This window comes from Rhyacophila brunnea, unplaced genomic scaffold (genome assembly GCF_057557595.1).
Source record: "Rhyacophila brunnea isolate RB1 unplaced genomic scaffold, BYU_Rbru_1.0 scaffold_8, whole genome shotgun sequence".
Classification (NCBI taxonomy): domain Eukaryota; kingdom Metazoa; phylum Arthropoda; class Insecta; order Trichoptera; family Rhyacophilidae; genus Rhyacophila; species Rhyacophila brunnea.
In genome coordinates, this window is record NW_028233350.1 from 28,551,637 (window position 1) to 28,570,765 (window position 19,129).

General features: G+C 30.6%; 1 protein-coding gene across 1 annotated transcript in view; it reads left to right on the plus strand.

Moving 5' to 3' along the window:
* Positions 1–1,936: 1,936 nt before the first annotated feature.
* The window catches only part of LOC147064107 (semaphorin-2A-like), a 654,225-nt gene continuing 637,032 nt past the window's right edge, over positions 1,937–19,129 (plus strand). The window contains exon 1 of the mRNA XM_085958708.1: positions 1,937–2,247. Coding sequence (XP_085814834.1) covers positions 2,058–2,247 — 190 coding nt within the window. The 5' untranslated portion in view covers positions 1,937–2,057. The remainder of the gene's footprint in view (positions 2,248–19,129) is intronic.

The following is a 19,129-nucleotide window of genomic DNA, read 5'->3' on the forward strand; positions in this document are numbered from 1 at the left end:
GTGATCGATTGCCTGAGCTTTTATTTGTTATTTTTTTGTTTACATTTGAGTTAATGCACCGGAAAAACTTTTTGTTTATTTTCTGTGTTTGTTTTGGTCTTATCTGTTGCTAGTTAATGAGATATCGTTAATGTATTGATAACATATAATCTCCTAGCATAACTGCGTGAGTGTTGGTTTTTATTAAAAAAAATACAATCAGTATTGTCTCAGTCGAATGTCATTAATGAGTTCAAAATATTATAAATAATATCTTATTTTAAATATTATGTAGATTGTAATTAATTTCCATTTATCTACTTATATGTACTGCATTTTCTAATGTACATAACAAGTTATATTTTCTTATCTTAATTCGAAACGAATCGTACAATTTTATGACCGATAACAAACAGTGAGACCTCAACTTGAAGAAAATGATTTAAAAAAAAAAACACACTAGTAGCAGTAACATGAAAATTTGTTTCAATTTCGTTTTATCGTTATTTTTATGAATTTTAAATATAATGATTTGTTTTAAATTTGACTTTTAATAAAATTAGTTTTTATATAGGTATTTAACACAAGTAGGTAATTAAAATTATCGATTTGTTTTAAACTGCGCTTAACACCTTTAGTAATAAAAAAATACTAACCCAATCAGTAAAAATAATATATTAACTACTTACACACATATATTAATACTATTATATTATATTACTCATAGTCTCAATTACAAAATAAAAAAAAAGTGCGGAAAGTTTTAAAATACATTTTAAAGCGCAATCTAGGCATTGAATAATAACGTTGTTTTTAAATAAGATGAAAAATATATATATCTCAATATCGATTGTCAATGCATAGGTATTTTAATCAGTAAATGTGACTATACATTTATACAACATCATCATTCAATCACACATGAGTCTTTGTTAGAAATCATTTTAACTTTACGATAACCTGGTAATAGATAAGGTTACTAAAATTTCTTGCGTTGTTTCGAAAACCTGGCTTTACATCAAAGCCGACTTACCTTTACACGTGTAAACATAATATTTTGAATAGGTGCTATAAAAAATAATGTATCAAATTTGTCATTTTATTGTTTGAATATGATAATTTTCTACAATAAAAGTTTTTTTAATATTACATGGTTTCACTATCTTTAGTTTAATTTAAATCCGTATAATACATAACAGTAGATTTGTTAAGAAAATACTGTAAAAAGACATCATAAATGTATTATTATCAGAAAAAGATATTTAGTAGGTTAATTTCCTTCAGAGAGATGCAAAAAGTCAAACCGCGACGACTCCCACGCTAACGCTGGAGAGATAAATAAATAATTGTGGATGCGGATTCGTATCCCGTGTTTGACAAAAATTACGTGTTTTTCTCTATGTACCTATGTTTAATTTATAGAAAGAACCCAAATGGACTGGGCGAATGGCTGAGAACCATACCTCATAAATATTAACTATTTTTTTATTCATCAAATAATTCACAAGATTTACGAATGTAACATTCTTTTTATTGAACATAAATAATTTGAAAAAACTTCTGAGAACATATATAACCAATAGAAAACATTTTTTTTTTAAATTATGCTATCACTAACTCTCTGGAAGAAAATAATATTAGATATGTGATTATTAATTAAAATTTACGCGTACCTTTCTACATTATAGATTCTTATAATGTATGGGTAGTTATATATAATTGGATATAATTATAATAGAACTTATTTAGCTGGGTAGATATCTACTTAAGAATATATTTAGTTTTTATTAATACCCCAAATAAAATGTAGCATGTTGTTACTATTATCATTGATGACATAACTGACACAATATATAAATGTAGGTAATGTATTTTACTCTACCTACTTACTGAAATCAATAAGCCTTATCATAGAGTTTTACCCACTACTTATATATTTAGATAAGCCAATATAATATTAATCGGAAATTATAAAAAAAAAAAACCATCAAATATTATCTACAAAACATTCCGATTTTTCTCACGATCTGATATTTTTTTATCAGACGATCAACGTGTTTTTTGGCTATGGCTCTCTGATGTTACACAGTGATTTTTGTGGACCAGTGTTCAGTGCCACCCAGACCATGGCTCGTATCCTAGCTGGACTGGTGGTCTTCACCATGGCCTTCAAAAGTGCAGTGGCAGGTGACACCGTCGTTGCATACACAGAGAAACCCTGCTGTGGTACTCCACCAGCGATATCAACGAAGATACGGCATCATAAAGGTAGAAAAAATACTTCTGATAATATTTTAATATAGACTAATATATATCTAGCAGGGTTAACCAATAATGGTATAGATATAGTAGAAGGTAGTTGCCTACATTGTGTTTAAAAAACTGCCCATGTTATTTTAAATATTATATTTACGATATACAAATGCCACCATACAGTTGTACCCAAGGTAACCACGGACACTTAATAAGCACAATTCCGCTAGATAGACAAACACATTAAGTTCAGTGGATGTACGTGGCAAAAAAACTAGGAACCGAAAAGAGTGGAAGGAGCTAAGGGACGCTTTCATTCAACAGTGGATTGACCCCGGCTGATGGTGGTATAGATATTAATAATATTATCTCAATGAAATATTTTTCATCCAAAATAGGGTGTCCACATCGTCGAATCATTTAAGTATCTACTCAGTAACCTAATTAGTTTTTTGTTTAATTATTCGTTGTTTAATTGTTGATGTATTGATTTAAATTTAAAATAATATTGGAAAATTAAAAAGCACTACAATAAATAGGGCTACATAGGAATTTTCAGGTGATTATATATATATTAATTATTGTTTAAATTTTAATTAATTTTTTTTAAATATTTATATTGTATTAATGTAAAATTTTACTCTCTTGTTCTGTATACATACCGACTGTATATTAATTGTTAAAGTGTATAATATTATCGTCTTGGTAAAAATGATAATGGTTATGAGTAGGGCCCGGATTTGTATGCACCAAAAAACATGAATATATGCATGCACCTATGCGCTTAAAATCATTAAAATATGCACTAAAAACTAAAAAATATGCACTTAAAAATTGTCAGTTTTTTATGGAAAAAAATCAAGATACCCTCTATACCCAATATTACTGATAAAAATCGAATAATAAATTAATAATTTTATAAATAATATACAATAACAAAAAAAAACTCAAATAATCAATATAAAGTTACATACAATTCTATTTCCAAAAAGTTTTTTTTATAAGTACCCTACAATTGAATAAGAAATGCAATATAAACTAAATACAATTAAAAAAAACAGAAACGACACACTTAACTAATTCTTAAATACTATTTATTGCTGTTTTTGTCCAAAACAATAAGTTATAATAATTTTTTCAATGTGTTCTGGTGTAAAACTTTTCCGCATATCTGTCAGTATTTGTTTATATGCAGAAAATGACCTCTCAACATCCACAGAGGTGATTGGGCAAAATTTAAATAAAGGTGCGTGTGTTGACTTGACGTTTTCTGGTAAATCCAGGCCTTTTCCATTAATATAAGCATCAATTTTGTATACATTCTGTAAATCAGGATTTTTCTGAATTTTTTTGGGATAGAAAACAATCGTCTTTTAACATCTTCCACCATTTCCAGTGACTGTTAAACGAAATCCTCATGTCTCCAGTTTTGTGATTGCTTCAAGTAAGAAAGAGAAATCAGTCTCGATCACAGCCAAGTCCCTTTCTATCGTCGGGCAATCTACTATGTGTTGGCATATTTCTATGGACACTGAATCTTTTTTGTTAATTTTTTTAACTATGTTTTTTATTGCTTCAAAATTTTTTGAATAAAAATGAGCTGCGTTCAGCCACATTCCCCACTTAGTCAGCACAGGTTCCGGGGGGAGTGGTAGATTAGGCTGATCTTCTTTATAAACTTGGACTCGAAGTGGTGCCTTAATGAACACTTTCTTAACACTTCCAATTAAAGTGTTCACATCTGGAAATTGGGCTCGAATTGTGTATGGCATAGACAATGAACAAACTCGGGGATGCCATTTAAAAAAAATGCAAGTGCATCTAAACTACCTACCTACCTAGTTAAGTTATATTTCGATAATAATAATTTAAAGAAACTAAAAATATAAATGCAAAAGCCCTAAAATATGCATTTATTTATGAAATATGCACTTATCTCCGAAATATGCTCTAACGGCTCAAATATGCATTTATATGCACAATAAAATTTTATTTTTGGATTCTGTGTGTTTCAAAATCGATTTCTGTGCAACTCTCATATCTATGCATACACCCTAACAAAACATGCACTAGCATATAAATCCGGGCCCTAGTTATGAGTTACGACATATATTTTTGTAAATGAATGTACTTAAATACCTACCTATAATATAATAAATTTATATAGCATTATAACCGTTGTCATACATCCTTATAAATGTGAGTACCTACCTATCTACAATCATCATTTTATAGATAAAAAAGGGCGATATTTCTTTATTTCAGCTAGTATGATTCCTCGAACACTATGTAGATTAACTACTGTACTTTTTTGTATAGGTATACAAATATTCATTATAAAAATAGTGGGACTATTTTCTCATCTAGAATTTGTCAAATCGACACGCCGAATTTAGTAAGTCTGATGACCCGGTATATAATTGGAACCGCAAATATTTGAGCGAAAGAATTATTAATAATTTGGCGAATGTGTGTTACTAGTTATTTTTAAATGGACTATGTATACAGACGAGGCGAGAGACATGTCTGACAAAAAGATCGCTACGAATTGATGATAAATAGTGTGAGAAATGTTACGCACGTTGCAGCACATTGACAGTTCAATGAAATGTTTTTTTAACTGCAATGCTTTGTCACCGTAGTGATTATTTTTAAATATATTAATAAAATAGTGCGCAGTCGCACCTTTATATTGAATTCGAGTTAATAATAAAAAAATCTATGTTGCGGAAAAAGATATTTACCGCCAAATAATAATAATAAAATAAAACTAGTTGGGTACGCAGAATCCGCTTCGTTTTGACAAGTATTCATGGATGGGAAGCTAGATGATTATTGATGATAGATAGATGATGGTTGCCAGTAACCAGATATATTTTATATGATAAAATATTGTTGTTTTAGTATAATGCACCAACAGTTATATTGTTATGTTATTTATAACAATACTATATCATATAATATAAAATAGGTTTGCCATTACATTCAAAATACAATAACAACACGCTGTCTCTATATTTTGTTTATTTTTTTTTTATCTTTTTTCATAATTTATTTATAATGTTCATTCTTACAACATTTTTAGACCGGTTGAAAATGTCATAACGTCGAAAACAGTATTGGTTAATTTGTTAATAATAAGTTTTGGGATGATTGCAATAAAAGAAATAACATTTTATTTTTAATTATTTAATCATAGCTAATGTGGAATTTCAAAAATAATAGGACTTACATCACCAAAGAAAATGAGTAAAACACCTAGCTATCCAAGTACTTAAGGTGATACATTAGTGAAACGGCAAATAATTTTCAACTATAGGCGCGACGAAATTTTGGACTCGCTGGCTGCCATTCGGAGAGAAAACGTCGAGCTGGAAACACGTCAATTTGTTTCGTGATGGCGACGGGCGTTTTAATTCTTAAATCGTGTAAAGATGACTAAAAACGCTACCCATTTACTTACAAAAAAAAAACATGTCAATGAATATATGATTATTGTTACTGATAGAACATTAAATGGACACATGTTGGATTTATATGACAAATTATATTTCGTTTGACATGCGTCATTCACACCCGCGACCCGCAATCCGCGCATCGCCTAGACATGATCTTTTTAGATCGTGCCTCAACTGAGGTATAACCATAAAAAAAAATAAGTCTTTTAATTGATAAAATATTTTGAATAATTATTGTAGGACTACGTATTTACAGATACATATTATTATATAACACGTAAGTATGTATAATAAAGTGCATATTATATATCATAATGTATTAGTTCCGATAATAGATGGATACAGAAAGAAATTATTTCAAATATATGATAGGTACTTACAACCATTTTCAATAACTGTTTATACTCGTATTGTGGTTGTGGATGTATGAACGTTACGGTATAGGTACTAATGGTTTAAGATTATGATATAGGTATTGTGTAATTTTATAATGCCGAATGGCACAATATTTTTAAAGCTGGAGAATTCAATTAATGCTAGGATTCAACACTCATAGTTTACTTGTCTGCACAGAGATAATAATCTTTGTGTAGTAAAAAAGATAAGAATACCTATATCTTGTTATATATATGAATACTGGTATTTTTTCTATACATAATAGGTATGCAGCCAAGCATGTATTTCTAACTTACAATCTGAATATTCAAAGGGTATTTTAATATGTTTATAATTACCTGTCCACGGAACGATGGATTCCAGACGTATAACGCGTAATTAATATTAAAAATAACAAAAAAACATTAAAATGAATCCATTTTCTTCCTAGCCAAACTGTTGAAAATAGTTTAGTCTAAATAAATAGGAAATATATTTTATTTTTGGATAACTGATTCAGTATTTCTAAGAATAAAAATGTAAAAATGTGATTTTTTCAACTTAATTTTAAACATTATTACGTGGATAATAAGTATTCACATAACCAGAATAAAAAAGATAACACTGAATGCTTACAATGTGCTAATATTAGTACATGTTATCACTTATCATCAGTATACCTGCTTTTAGCTAAATGTGGAAACATCGGTATTCCACCTATTGCTGCAATATTACCTATATGTCATGTTTATGTCCATAAACTTCTTTGGAGTAAAATATTCACATTAAATCTGTTCATTTATTTTAATGTATACTGTATGTGTATATGAGACCTACTTATTTTAATAATTTATGAGGAAAAACATGGATAGGTAATTTATTTGAAGCAAAAAACGTTTTTAACGTAAATAAGTAGTATCCATATTGTTTTAAAATTCAGAGAGAAAAAAATGCTAATGATAATTGTTCGTAGGTATATAAATGATATACTGAGATAATTGAAGGCGTCCCCCAAAAAGGGGTGTATATAATAAATACATCATGTCAAAGAGTGATTTTATTGACTAAAACGGGTCTATACAGCATTGCTCACTTTATTGGAAAGTTTTATTAGTTTATCTGCCACAGTTTTTGACATATTAGCAATACTAAAATGCTTACCGTAGAAGATTTATTTTATTATCCAAAAAAAAATTGTTAATGATAAACAATGCTTTCATGAACATAATTATTATCACAGATACACTCCAAAAGTCCGTATGATCGAATAAAACGTTTTTTTCCTCTCCTGAACAATTTTGTTTTTGCATATGGACCCCTTTTCGGGGGACGCTTTAAAATTGTTGATATAATACTAGAAGACGGATATCTGACCGTAAGTTTTGTTACTTTATAATAGAAAATTACTTTAGAATATACAAAAATAACTTTCTATTCTTAGAAGTTGTTTGTCCTCACTGTTGGGGGTCGCGGCCTATTTTGCCTTAAACAGCTCAGTCACCGCCGACAATCATGCGATATCAATGCATTTCACAGTTCTGGGGGCCATAAGAAAGTATAACTGATCATCACTGGCATATTTTGGTGAATGTTGGTGGTTGGCAGCACTGTCTATGATCAAAATGTTTTGTTTACTAAATACTTTAAAAAATACAACTCTTTAAAAAAGACATACGCGTTCCAAGCAGCAGTGATTGACACATAATACAATCAGATCTGATATCTATCGATCATTTTATCTATTCTTCGTGTATTGTCCACGATCCTCTGCAACCAATCGGCCGATGACATCTCGCCATTGGAGTCCAATATCCAGCTATTCGTAGGACGTTATGTGTTATTAAGAATAAGGCATTAATCTCATCCAAGGTCATATCAATACGAGAATGAAAGTGTATGTCATTCTATAATCGCCTGTTTATATCATTTTTTTTTATTAATAATCCTTGATAGGATTTAATAAAATAATATGCAATGTAATATTTTTATATTATGATGTTGTTTTTTATTCAATTATAAGACAGCCTACGCATTTAATCTTTTTAAATTCAATACAATATTGTGATTTTTTGTACAAGAAGTATAGCTGAGATGGTATAATAAATGTTTAACAGAATCGTGAATGTATTTGTATTATTTCTTTATCGGCGAGGATTGTATGATTTTTTTTTATTACGTGTGCAATTTTTTTAATGTTTTATTTATCGACATAATTACCATCGATCCAATGATTTTGCAATAACATAGCATATAAAATAACACAGCATATCTTTGAATAATTAATTATTCATGATTTAAATGTTCTGTTAAAAAAACATGGATTTTTCTAAAAAAAAATCAATGTGTGTAGCTTGAAATTATTTTATTTTATATCGACTCTAATTTCATTTTCAATAATAGGTAAGTACATCTTTTTAAATCGTGAGTATATAAGTAGATACAGGTAATTATTACTAAAAATGACAGCTGCTGTCAACTTTCGGTGGAAAACCATTAAATAGATAATATTATTTATAGTGGCTACTGGTTAGGTACACCAAAGATCAGAGCCACTTTCGTCCATTTAGTTAGATGACCGTTATCAGCATAAAATGACAATTGAGTCAAAACTGTTTTGTAAGTTATTAGCTAAATTATTGAAATCGGGTATTTCATATAAAATTCGATTTAAAACAAAAATATCATTTTACTATTGAATAGGTTCCTTTGTGAATAAATAGATAATAGTTGATCTAACTATTTACTTGTAAAATTACAATTGTTTTTAAATTAAACACCTATATGTAGAGTGTAGACTGTAGACTGTTGTATTTGGATTGATAATAAATTAATAATATTTACATCTTGAGTTCATTACCTGTATCGGATAGTTGACTCATATGGGAACGTCACTGGACAGCGAGTTCATGGTCAGCCAAGCTCTAATAATACGGCTATTACATTTATGACAAAATTACAGCTGTGGTTACAATGAGATAGAATGTTCATGATGATGATGACTGTGTATCCAGTTACACCTTTATTTTGAATTCCATGGCATTACAGTTATTGCCAATATCGGGTTCCGCTCCGATACAATACTCAATTTGATGAGAAAATAAACGAACAATGTTATCCAAAGAGGCCACTGATTTTTTGTTGTTCAATAATGAATGATTGAAGATAGTCTAGTTTTTAAAAGTTAATCAAACTTCTTTTACTGTACTGGAATTTCATTAATTATACATTAATTATAATTTAATAAGAAGAAATAATTGAAACAGTGATAATCAAACTATATACCTATGTAGTATATCCATAGTAATATAGTAATGAAAATGATTAACGAATAAGTAAATTTTCGGTACCTACCTAAATATTAACAAAAATGATTTGATAAGGGTTTGTGCATGTGGTTGGAAAAACAATTATTTTACTTGATTGAATAAATTAGTGAAATTACTGAAAGCGAAGAGGCGACGTTGGACCTGGCTCGGCCACGTGCTGCGGATGCCAGAAGAGAACTTCAACCTGGCTTGCCTGTTCTTCAAGCCGACCGGATTCCGGCATCCTGGAAGGCCGCTAAATACAATCTACAGAGTGTATACGGCGGAGCTACGGGATGCTAGTTTGACCTGGAACGAATCAAGAAGACTGGCGAGCGACAGGGATTCTTGGAGGCGCCGCGTGGTGTCCATATGCTCCAGTTAAGGGGCGGATATGGCAAAAGAAGAAGAAGAATAAATTATGTCATAAGTTATTTATAATATATTACAAATAATGTTTAAACAGCTATAAATAGTATTAGAAGATTCTAACCGATAAATTGATTGAACCAAGTTTACTTATTTGCAATGTTATTGAAATTGGAGTTTTAATTTTTAATTTCATGGAATTTATTAAATCTACTTATAATAATTTATTGTTATTGATTTATGCTATTTGTTGCATAGGCATTTTTTCTCTCTGTGACTCCATTATAATAATGTTTAACATTGTTTTTCTATTTACCTACAATATTATTGTGTATTTTTTTATTTTCACTCCTAGCTTTACTGGTAATTGTGAAGCGTTGTCCAATCAATAATATGATGTCATAATTGTGGTGAGAATAGAGGACAGTCCTTCATTTTAGGGAGGTGTCCTTTAGATTTTTTCCCTTTTGAATATCACGCTGTTGTTATTTACTTAGCGCTTTTCCATTTAATAAAATAATAAATCTGTTTTATAACTCGTGCAGTGTTCAAACAAAAATATAATACGTATGGTAAAAATGATTTGCATTGCAATTCTATAGATTTTTTTATCTAATTAAACCATTTTATAAGATGTCTGAAGTGTTTTCAGTTGGCCAAATTTTCGTATTTAAGTAGATGATTTGTTATGAGTATATATGTTACACCGAATGTGCGAAATTGACTATTACATGAAATGGCCAAAATTTTGGCTAATTCATGTAACAGTCAAGCCTGTTGCCTTATTCATGAATTAGGTAAATTTTCTGCTGGGTACATGAATTCGCCAGGGTATGGAATTCTTGAACTGTCAACATGACAGAAGAAAAAGTAAATTTAATACGGATGGTTTTATTAGTTATAATTGGACATAATATAATATTATTATTATTAGGTTAGGTTAGGTTAGGTTAGGTTAGGTTAGGTTAGGTTAGGCTAGGTTAGGTTAGGTTAGGTTAGGTTTGGTTTTGTAATTCTGAATTAAAGTATTCAACTGAATGTTCATTTTGAGGTTAGCTATCAAGTGTCAACAAACTATCACAAACATTCAATCGACCAAGCACGAATCAAATCACGAAAATACTTTTCAATAAAATTCTTCCGTTATCATATTATAGTTCTAGATTTCTTTGCGCATAGTAAATAGATATGAAAGTCATTGCAGTTACATATTGATTGGTATATTTTTATATTATAATCAATGACATTTGTTTAGTTTGATTAGTTGCAAAAAATACCACCGGAGCGCGATCATCTATTTTGACCATAGATAATATATGTACATTTTGACCAATGCACGAGCATTTTGATACATTTAGTTTAGTTGCAAAAAATACCACCGTAGCGCTACTATCTAATTTGTCCAAGACATGAATTAGACAGAAAAATTACTGCCGAATTCACGCACTCTCCAGATATTTTGTCTAATTCATGAATAAGGTAACGGGCTTGCATTTTTCATGATTTAGGCAAAATTTTGCCCATTTCATGTAATATTCAATTTCGCACAATCGGCGTAACATATATAATAATATATATAGATACATATTATATTATATAAATAGTTACATCTACTGAGTTGCTATCAGTAGTTCTAATTTTATGTGTTTTTCTTTGAATATAAGTATAAAACAACGCATGTTAAATGATTTTTCGCAATAGTTACATAACTATTAAGTGTTATATTAATATTTCACGCTCAACCTTTTGCTTGTATGTATATTATCGATATACAACACATAGCTTTAAAATAATAAGTAATACATAATGTAATTTTGTACGTCAGGATATCACCACCCATAATACTTATTTTCCTGGATAAATCAATAAGTTTATACTGTGCGTTTCGCACTTAGTGCGGTTGAGATAAAAATCCGATTTTCATATATGTATGAAGAAAATTAACGGAATTGCAATATGTAATAAGTATCTCAAGAAATTAAAAATGTGGTTTAATTTATGATTGATTCTTACAATCTCAGTTCAGAGTACCTAATATATATTTAATTCAAAGAGTATGATGTATATAATAACTAGAACCTTCTAAGATATTCTCCGCCTTTTACGTGCGATCATTTCATTAAATCAGTTTGATCCAGATGACAAAAAAGTATCACAAATATATTCAATATTATTCTGTAATGTTTATTTTTAGTATCTACTTACCTGCAGTATCTGCCTATTGGAGGGCTTGGTATGGTGAAGTACCTACTATTAACCGCCATACAGGTAAGGAATTCGTGACATATTGAGGCATCGTGGCCTCGTCAAAGTATCACTGCATAAATAAGTAATTCATGAAATTACCACATGGTTTACAAATGAGATAATAATATTTATTTATAGCAAATTAATAATTCTTTTTTATTTAAGTATATGTATGATTTCTATCTCATCAACTGTTTTTTGTTTCCGATTCAGAAACCATCTGTCGGTTATTTTATTTTTATCATGAATATAATATTTTTACGTCCAATATGTAAGATACAATGTGCTCTGTGATGGAGGTTTGCAATATGCAGTGCATATTTATTATAAAAGCTACGAGTTAATTTCTAAAATTTTTTTTTTTTAAATAAAGTTGTTACTAAAACATTGATTAGTATTATAAATAGCATGTAATAGGTAATGACCTGCAGGCTGTCATTCATGCCAGATGTGATAATATTAAACAAACTTCGTTTCACATGATACGATGGTATAGGTATATTATTATTTATTAATTATTATCATAAAAATATATCAATCTGTGGATATCCAAATGCACTGCTTAGGAGCGAGATTTAATAGATATTATGTGATACAAGTTTAAGCAATAACATTTTGTTTTATATTTCTATTTTTTTACAAATAGGTTGATTTAAAATGATTTAAATAATAAATAATAAATTCAATTAAATTGTCTTGTAAGGATGTATTATGTTTAGAAAATTCTAATATTTAAATTATATAAGTATAAGATTTTATTATTATAATACCGAGTGAAAATTTTAATCTTATGTTTAATCTTAATTTTTTAATCTTATGTATCTACCTAATTATTCTTTCGGCAGCCAGTCCGACAGGTAGTCCAATGCGTAAGGCGTAGGTCTTTCATCCGAGGGTTCGGTTCCCGTTAGGTCACAATATATTATGTACTACTTCCGCAACATCTTCTTGGCTACGCTTCTAGGCGCTGTTGTCTACTAAATGGCATGATCTTGTTAGTTTATAATGGAAGTGCGGTTGAAAATGAGCGGAGCATGTTAGTTCACAGTTTTAACGAATAGGTATATATTGCTGATGAGTAGTTATGTAATTTTCGAGTGCTGTAGTCTGATCTGGGTGTTCGTAATTGTTTCACTTATATTACTAACTAAACTACTGTGTCACTACTCTACTGTAATTGGGCCTCCTGGCCAGTTGTAATGTTAAAAAGAATATTAATTTATGCGTATACATTATATTATTATATTAATATTATATATTCTTGCGATGCCGTCTGCTGTTAAATCTTAAAAAATGTCTCCTAGCTAAGACAATCAATGCTGAAGTAAATATTTTTATAATACATATTTCATTGTGGATAATATATTTAGTTTAATCCAGGGGCGGGCAAACTTTTTGGATGGAGGGCCAAATTCAAGAATTCAAAATGAGCGGCGGGCCGCAAGTAAAATACCATTTTTAGATATACACTATTTATTATCACGAAAAATAAACATTACAAAAAAATTAATGAGAAGAATGAAAGTGTTGTAAATTTTTTCAAATTCAGGTGTTGATTTTGTGGTTGATATTTTCAAAACTGCTTGTAAATGGGCATCGGAGATATTTGATCGTAAAGAATTTTTATTGAGGTTCATGATCGAAAATGTTTGTTCACATATATAGGTTGATCCAAAAAGAAAGAACATTTTTCTTGCATAATCTTTAAGTTGTTCGAATTTGTCTGAATTAAGGGCATTGTAAAATTTGGATATATCTTCACGACGATGCAATTCTCTTAAATCAGTGTCACACTGCAGACCAATAATCTCAAGTTGTAGTAGCTCTGTCAGTACACTATCAATATATATTGAAAATGGATCGCGTACTGTTGCTAAACTTGTCTCAATTTTTCGGAAGTCACCAAATCTTTGTAAAAAATCGTCATTCAGAGCTTTAATAATTTTACCATATTCTTCAAATTTATATTCTGGTATATTCAGCAACTTCAAAGTTGGAAAGTGGTCCACGTTCTTATTCGATATTTGTCGAAGGAACAACTTGAGTTTTAATTGAAATCCATTCAAACTCTTCACCATATCGTGGGCATATATTTTTTTCCTTGCAACGCAGAGTTAAAAGTATTTAAATGTGTCACGATGTTCAACATAGAAAATAGTGGTTACATAGTGTGAGACGAGACGCAAGGAAGACATACTGAGATAATACATTAACGAAACAACAAATTATTCAAATTTTAATCTATTGTCAATATTTTTTAAAAAATATATAAAAAAAGTTATTCGTAATCAGAAGTACAATTAATGATGGCGGGCCTCAAAAAAATACCCGGCGGGCCACATGCGGCCCGCGGGCCGCAGTTTGCCCTCCCCCGGTTTAATCAGTCCTTGTATGACTTAGCAGTAAGTAGGTACTCCATGGTCAAATTCCGTGCACCATATAGCTACCTACGCATCCGAGTACATCGATACACGATGCATGATACTCGAAATTCATTCTTACATCGAACTTATCCGAAGGTATTTTAGTACATTATCGTGTTGTGGAATACTTAGCGTACATCGCTTTATAATTATAACACATTTTTATTCGTTACTATTATGGAGAGCGATTTGTTCACATTCGATGAACATTAAACATTAAAATATTATTGTTTTGAATAACTAAGTTATTGTATCCACCTACTGCACGTTTGAGTTCATTGATTTTAACGTATTTAGCATAATGGAGGCAATATCATGTCCCCCACAAGGGGGGTCGTGGCGTGGCGGGTCGACCAGTTAAGTTAGATAAACACACACCACAAAATTTGCTCCATCGAAAATAAGTTGCCTGCGGTGCTATTTTACGACTAGCATTTTATTTTATAATTCTTTTTAGATTGTTTCTTGACTAAAAAAAAGGCGAATGGTCACATGTTACTTGGCTATCACAAAACGGGGTCGCGATCAGTGCTTCATAATATGATGCCGAGAGCCGACAATTCAACGGGATTTATGTAAAAATAGCCTTTATTTTACTCGGAATCCTAGAGTTCCGCGGAAAACCATTTGGGAAAATTACTGTAGAATATTACACTGCCCTTAACATTATCGATAGGTTGGGGGGCTGTTCAAACATCGTGGCCTGTAGGCATTTCAGGATGTGGGTTTAGATATAGTTACCATTTTGTATAGATACTAGATATTTTGCGCTTTGTCTTTCGAATTTCTCGATTCTGTTCGGAAGTTACGGTTGGTGTTTAAATTTGTTTATAATTCATTGCAATTCAACAGCACTTTGTTCGGGTCACTTATGAGTTGAATTACATACGGACGTATAATAGACAGGTTTCAAACCTTTTCTTCACATATATGAAAGATATTATCCGTGGTTTTATAGAACTCAAAATTCTCTTGGGCATGCTTACATACCGTAGTTAAGTTAGAAAAGATCTTTATTTCGCTACGTATTTTTCACAAAAGAGTCGCTTCCGATGTTAATTTGACCGAGTATATTTTCAATTTTTAATACCTAATACAATTCGTACAAAACGTTATCATTGTCAATTCAAATTACCTTGTATAGTCAGTACCCTTACATTCAATTGTTTTTTTAGTTATCACCTCTCGAAATGTTCCCCAATTCCATTAAAACAGTAGGAAAGGACCGTGTCGTGATACTAAAGGCATTGCATTTACGTATGTATGTATGGCTCGTTTTGGATGGGAGTAACCTCTCGCGGTGCAGAAGCGCTCAACCACAACCTATTTACGGTCCGCATCGGCCGCCGTGCACTTTACTTTAATTGCCGACCCTGTACGTGGAGCACATTTATTTGGGAATATTCGCTAACCGTTCGTAGCCGAAGTCAAATGAAACAGATCAATATAATTATGTATTACTAGCGGAGCCAACTGGCGATAGCCACGTGTCTCACTAGACATCAAATCCGGCTTGACATCCTGACCAAATAGTGGTGAATTTTAATATTATGATAATTAATTATAACAACATTTGACTTGAGGTGCTCGATTACTTACTGTGTAGGTACTTATTTAAAATGACAACATGGTTTTCGCTTTAGGATGGGTTTTTGCTCTAACGCCAGTTTGACGTGAAGTTTTTGTTGATTTGTCACTTTTGCGAGGATAGTTTTATTTTTTTGGACATTTAGATTATTGTAGTAAAAATTATACATTTTTTATTTTTAGTTTTAATCTAATGGATGGGTCTAATGACAAACAACTAATTATCCGAAAAGATCTTTTAATTTAACTATGTAGGTACCTATGTGTAAACATATTATGTATACATTAATTGTTGACTTTAATGATTAAGAGCGATTCGACCTCAAAGAACCCACTTTAAAACAGTCTTGCATGGAACATGGATCCATAACATGGTATTTATTATCTCGAAGATTAGATAAGCCCATTATTATACGATGTTTTAATTGACATAATTTCCTAATGAAAGTAAAAAAAATCTTCTCTTTTATTAGGAATAGTTAGCCTAATCAATATAATTACTAAATTACTGGTGATTTTATTTGCTTATAAACATGCATTTTATATAATAAGTATAGAGATAGATATCATAAATAATTTAATAAAATATTCATGTTATCTAGTATTTACAATAATACAGTAACACGAGAATATGAAATATTACCTACATATTATACACATATGTACTTAATTATTTATCAGAAATAATGTGTATAATGAATATAATGACTCTCTGTATTTATTTAATATAATCACAGTAATATTGTAAATTTTCTTTAAATTAATACATACTTAGTAGTATTCATTTATTTAATACGTAAATATATTTATAAAGTTATTCGTTTTAAATGCTATTCAATCTGTAAGCTAAAACGAGAACGATATACATACATACATAATATTATAAATAAATAATTTCGGATGACGAATTATTCGTATACAGATTCAAAAGCTGTAACAAACTTAACCCGGACATTCCCAGCGATTAACGGAAACATTTCGCTATCGACTTCAATATTTATTATTTTCGTACGAAAGACGATCAACATACGTTGTAATGTAACTAACATAATGTACACCTACAGAAATTCGTTCCCAATAAATACGCGTAGGCATATAACCATTTTAAGGTGGCATTTATATATTATGTACTAGAATTAGGTATTCTTCCACCCTGTCACATCCCAACATTATGGCATAGGGCAAGCAAAAGTTCGCGCCACTTCCCTTGGTCCATCGCCAACTCTTACGCCTCCTGCCATGTCAGACCTGCAGCACGTAGGTCGCTCCTGTAGCACCGCTGCAGGGTGAGGGAGGGCCAGCCACGGCGACAGAAACCCTGAGGCTGTGCCACAAGGGTACGAAGTGTCGCACTCGTTGGCCGCATCCGGAATACGTGTCACAGATACGTAAAGCGTCTCTTCGTGATAACCTCAATCACCGAGGGCTGCTGTGTATGCTCACGAACTCGGGTGTTTGTAACGCGGTCGTACCAATGTACCCCTAAGATTCGGCGGAAACATCGATTCTGAAAGCTCAAATGCCGAGACTCTTGAAGCTTAGTAAGATGCCATCTCTCATAGCCATACAGGAGCACAGGTAGCACGCACATATGTATAAAATATTACCAAAACCACTCTACTTTCTGCTACGAGTAGCTTGCAATTGCCAAATTATTTAATTACAGAACTAATCCAAAGGAAACTCAGAAAAGTTTCAAAATAAATTCGAATGATGTCCAATGTTGCCAATGTTGCGTTATTACGGGAATAAAAGCTTTTTATTGTTCTTAATGTAAACATTATCGAAATATCTGCCAAGAAAAAACTGTTTGAGCTTAAGATAAGAATAACAATAGTTTTATGAAAATCGTATTTTTTTCGCAGCCAGTAATTTAATGCATTTATACTCGATATAAAATTTACATCGTGTGTTTTTTTAATCATGTCCGATCCTAATAAGATCATAAGGACCTCCACATGGTCGAGATTGGTATTAACAGATTATTGGTTTTACGAGAAATGGATGTTAGCCACTTGTTCAACTTATTAATCAAGTCCATACTCTGACTCAAACACAAATTGAAAAACGATGTGTATTTTTGCCAGACCAAGGATTCGAACCGACCGCTCGGCCATCGTGGAGTCTCGTTTGTAGTACCTACTTTATTATAGTTGAAATGTATTTTAAAGTATATTTAAACACTGTCTAATTAAGATAAAATGTATCAAATATAAGTGTAGGTACTCTTTAAATGACGATTTATTAAATTTAAAATGTGTTGTCCCTTATGTTTTTTTACGAAATTTTACCCTAATCTGGAAATCTGCAAAAAAGTTAATCATAACTTTGGCAAATTATTGTCCAAGATTAAACTAAAATGCGTTTAAAAGCATTTTGATTGCAACACTTGCATGCAATTATTATCACTTTTGGGGTGGCTGAAAAATGCAAGGGTTGCCATTATTAATTTTAAATTTAGAATTAAATAATTTACAACTCATTTTTACATAGGGGAAGATCTAATGAGACTTTAAAAAGATGACTCTTTAAAAGGGTTGTCTGGTTTGTCAGAAGAGGGTGTTCAATATTTTTATTGGGTATTTATAAAAGGGTTTGCAGATGAAAGATTTTTTTTCAACATTATTACATTTTACAAATGTAGGTATTAATGTAGGTGCTAATAAACATACCTACTATTCTACAAAATGCATTGGCGTTTCATTGATCCACCAAATAAAATTTATTAAGGCGAAGTCTTCACTGAACCTTTTTTAAAGATTCACCTAGCGGAAAAATAGGAAGCTTGAAATTTGAGACATTTTTTTGATAATTTACAATTTCAACTATATTAATGAATAAATATGTATCTGAAAACATTACATAAATATAAATAAAATATTTATATAAATATAAATAAAAAGGATTTCAAGTTATACACATTTATATTTTTTATAAAAATCGATGTTTTTTAAAATAGATATAAAAAATATTAAAACTATGAATTAGTCAAAAATCGCTTAGGTGATGCTTAGAAAACTTAATAAACTAATTTTTAATAATAAATATGACCATAAAATATATGTAATAATAGGGTGCGGTCCGATTTAACAAATTCACATTTTATTACATTTTTTACAATTGTAAGTTTATC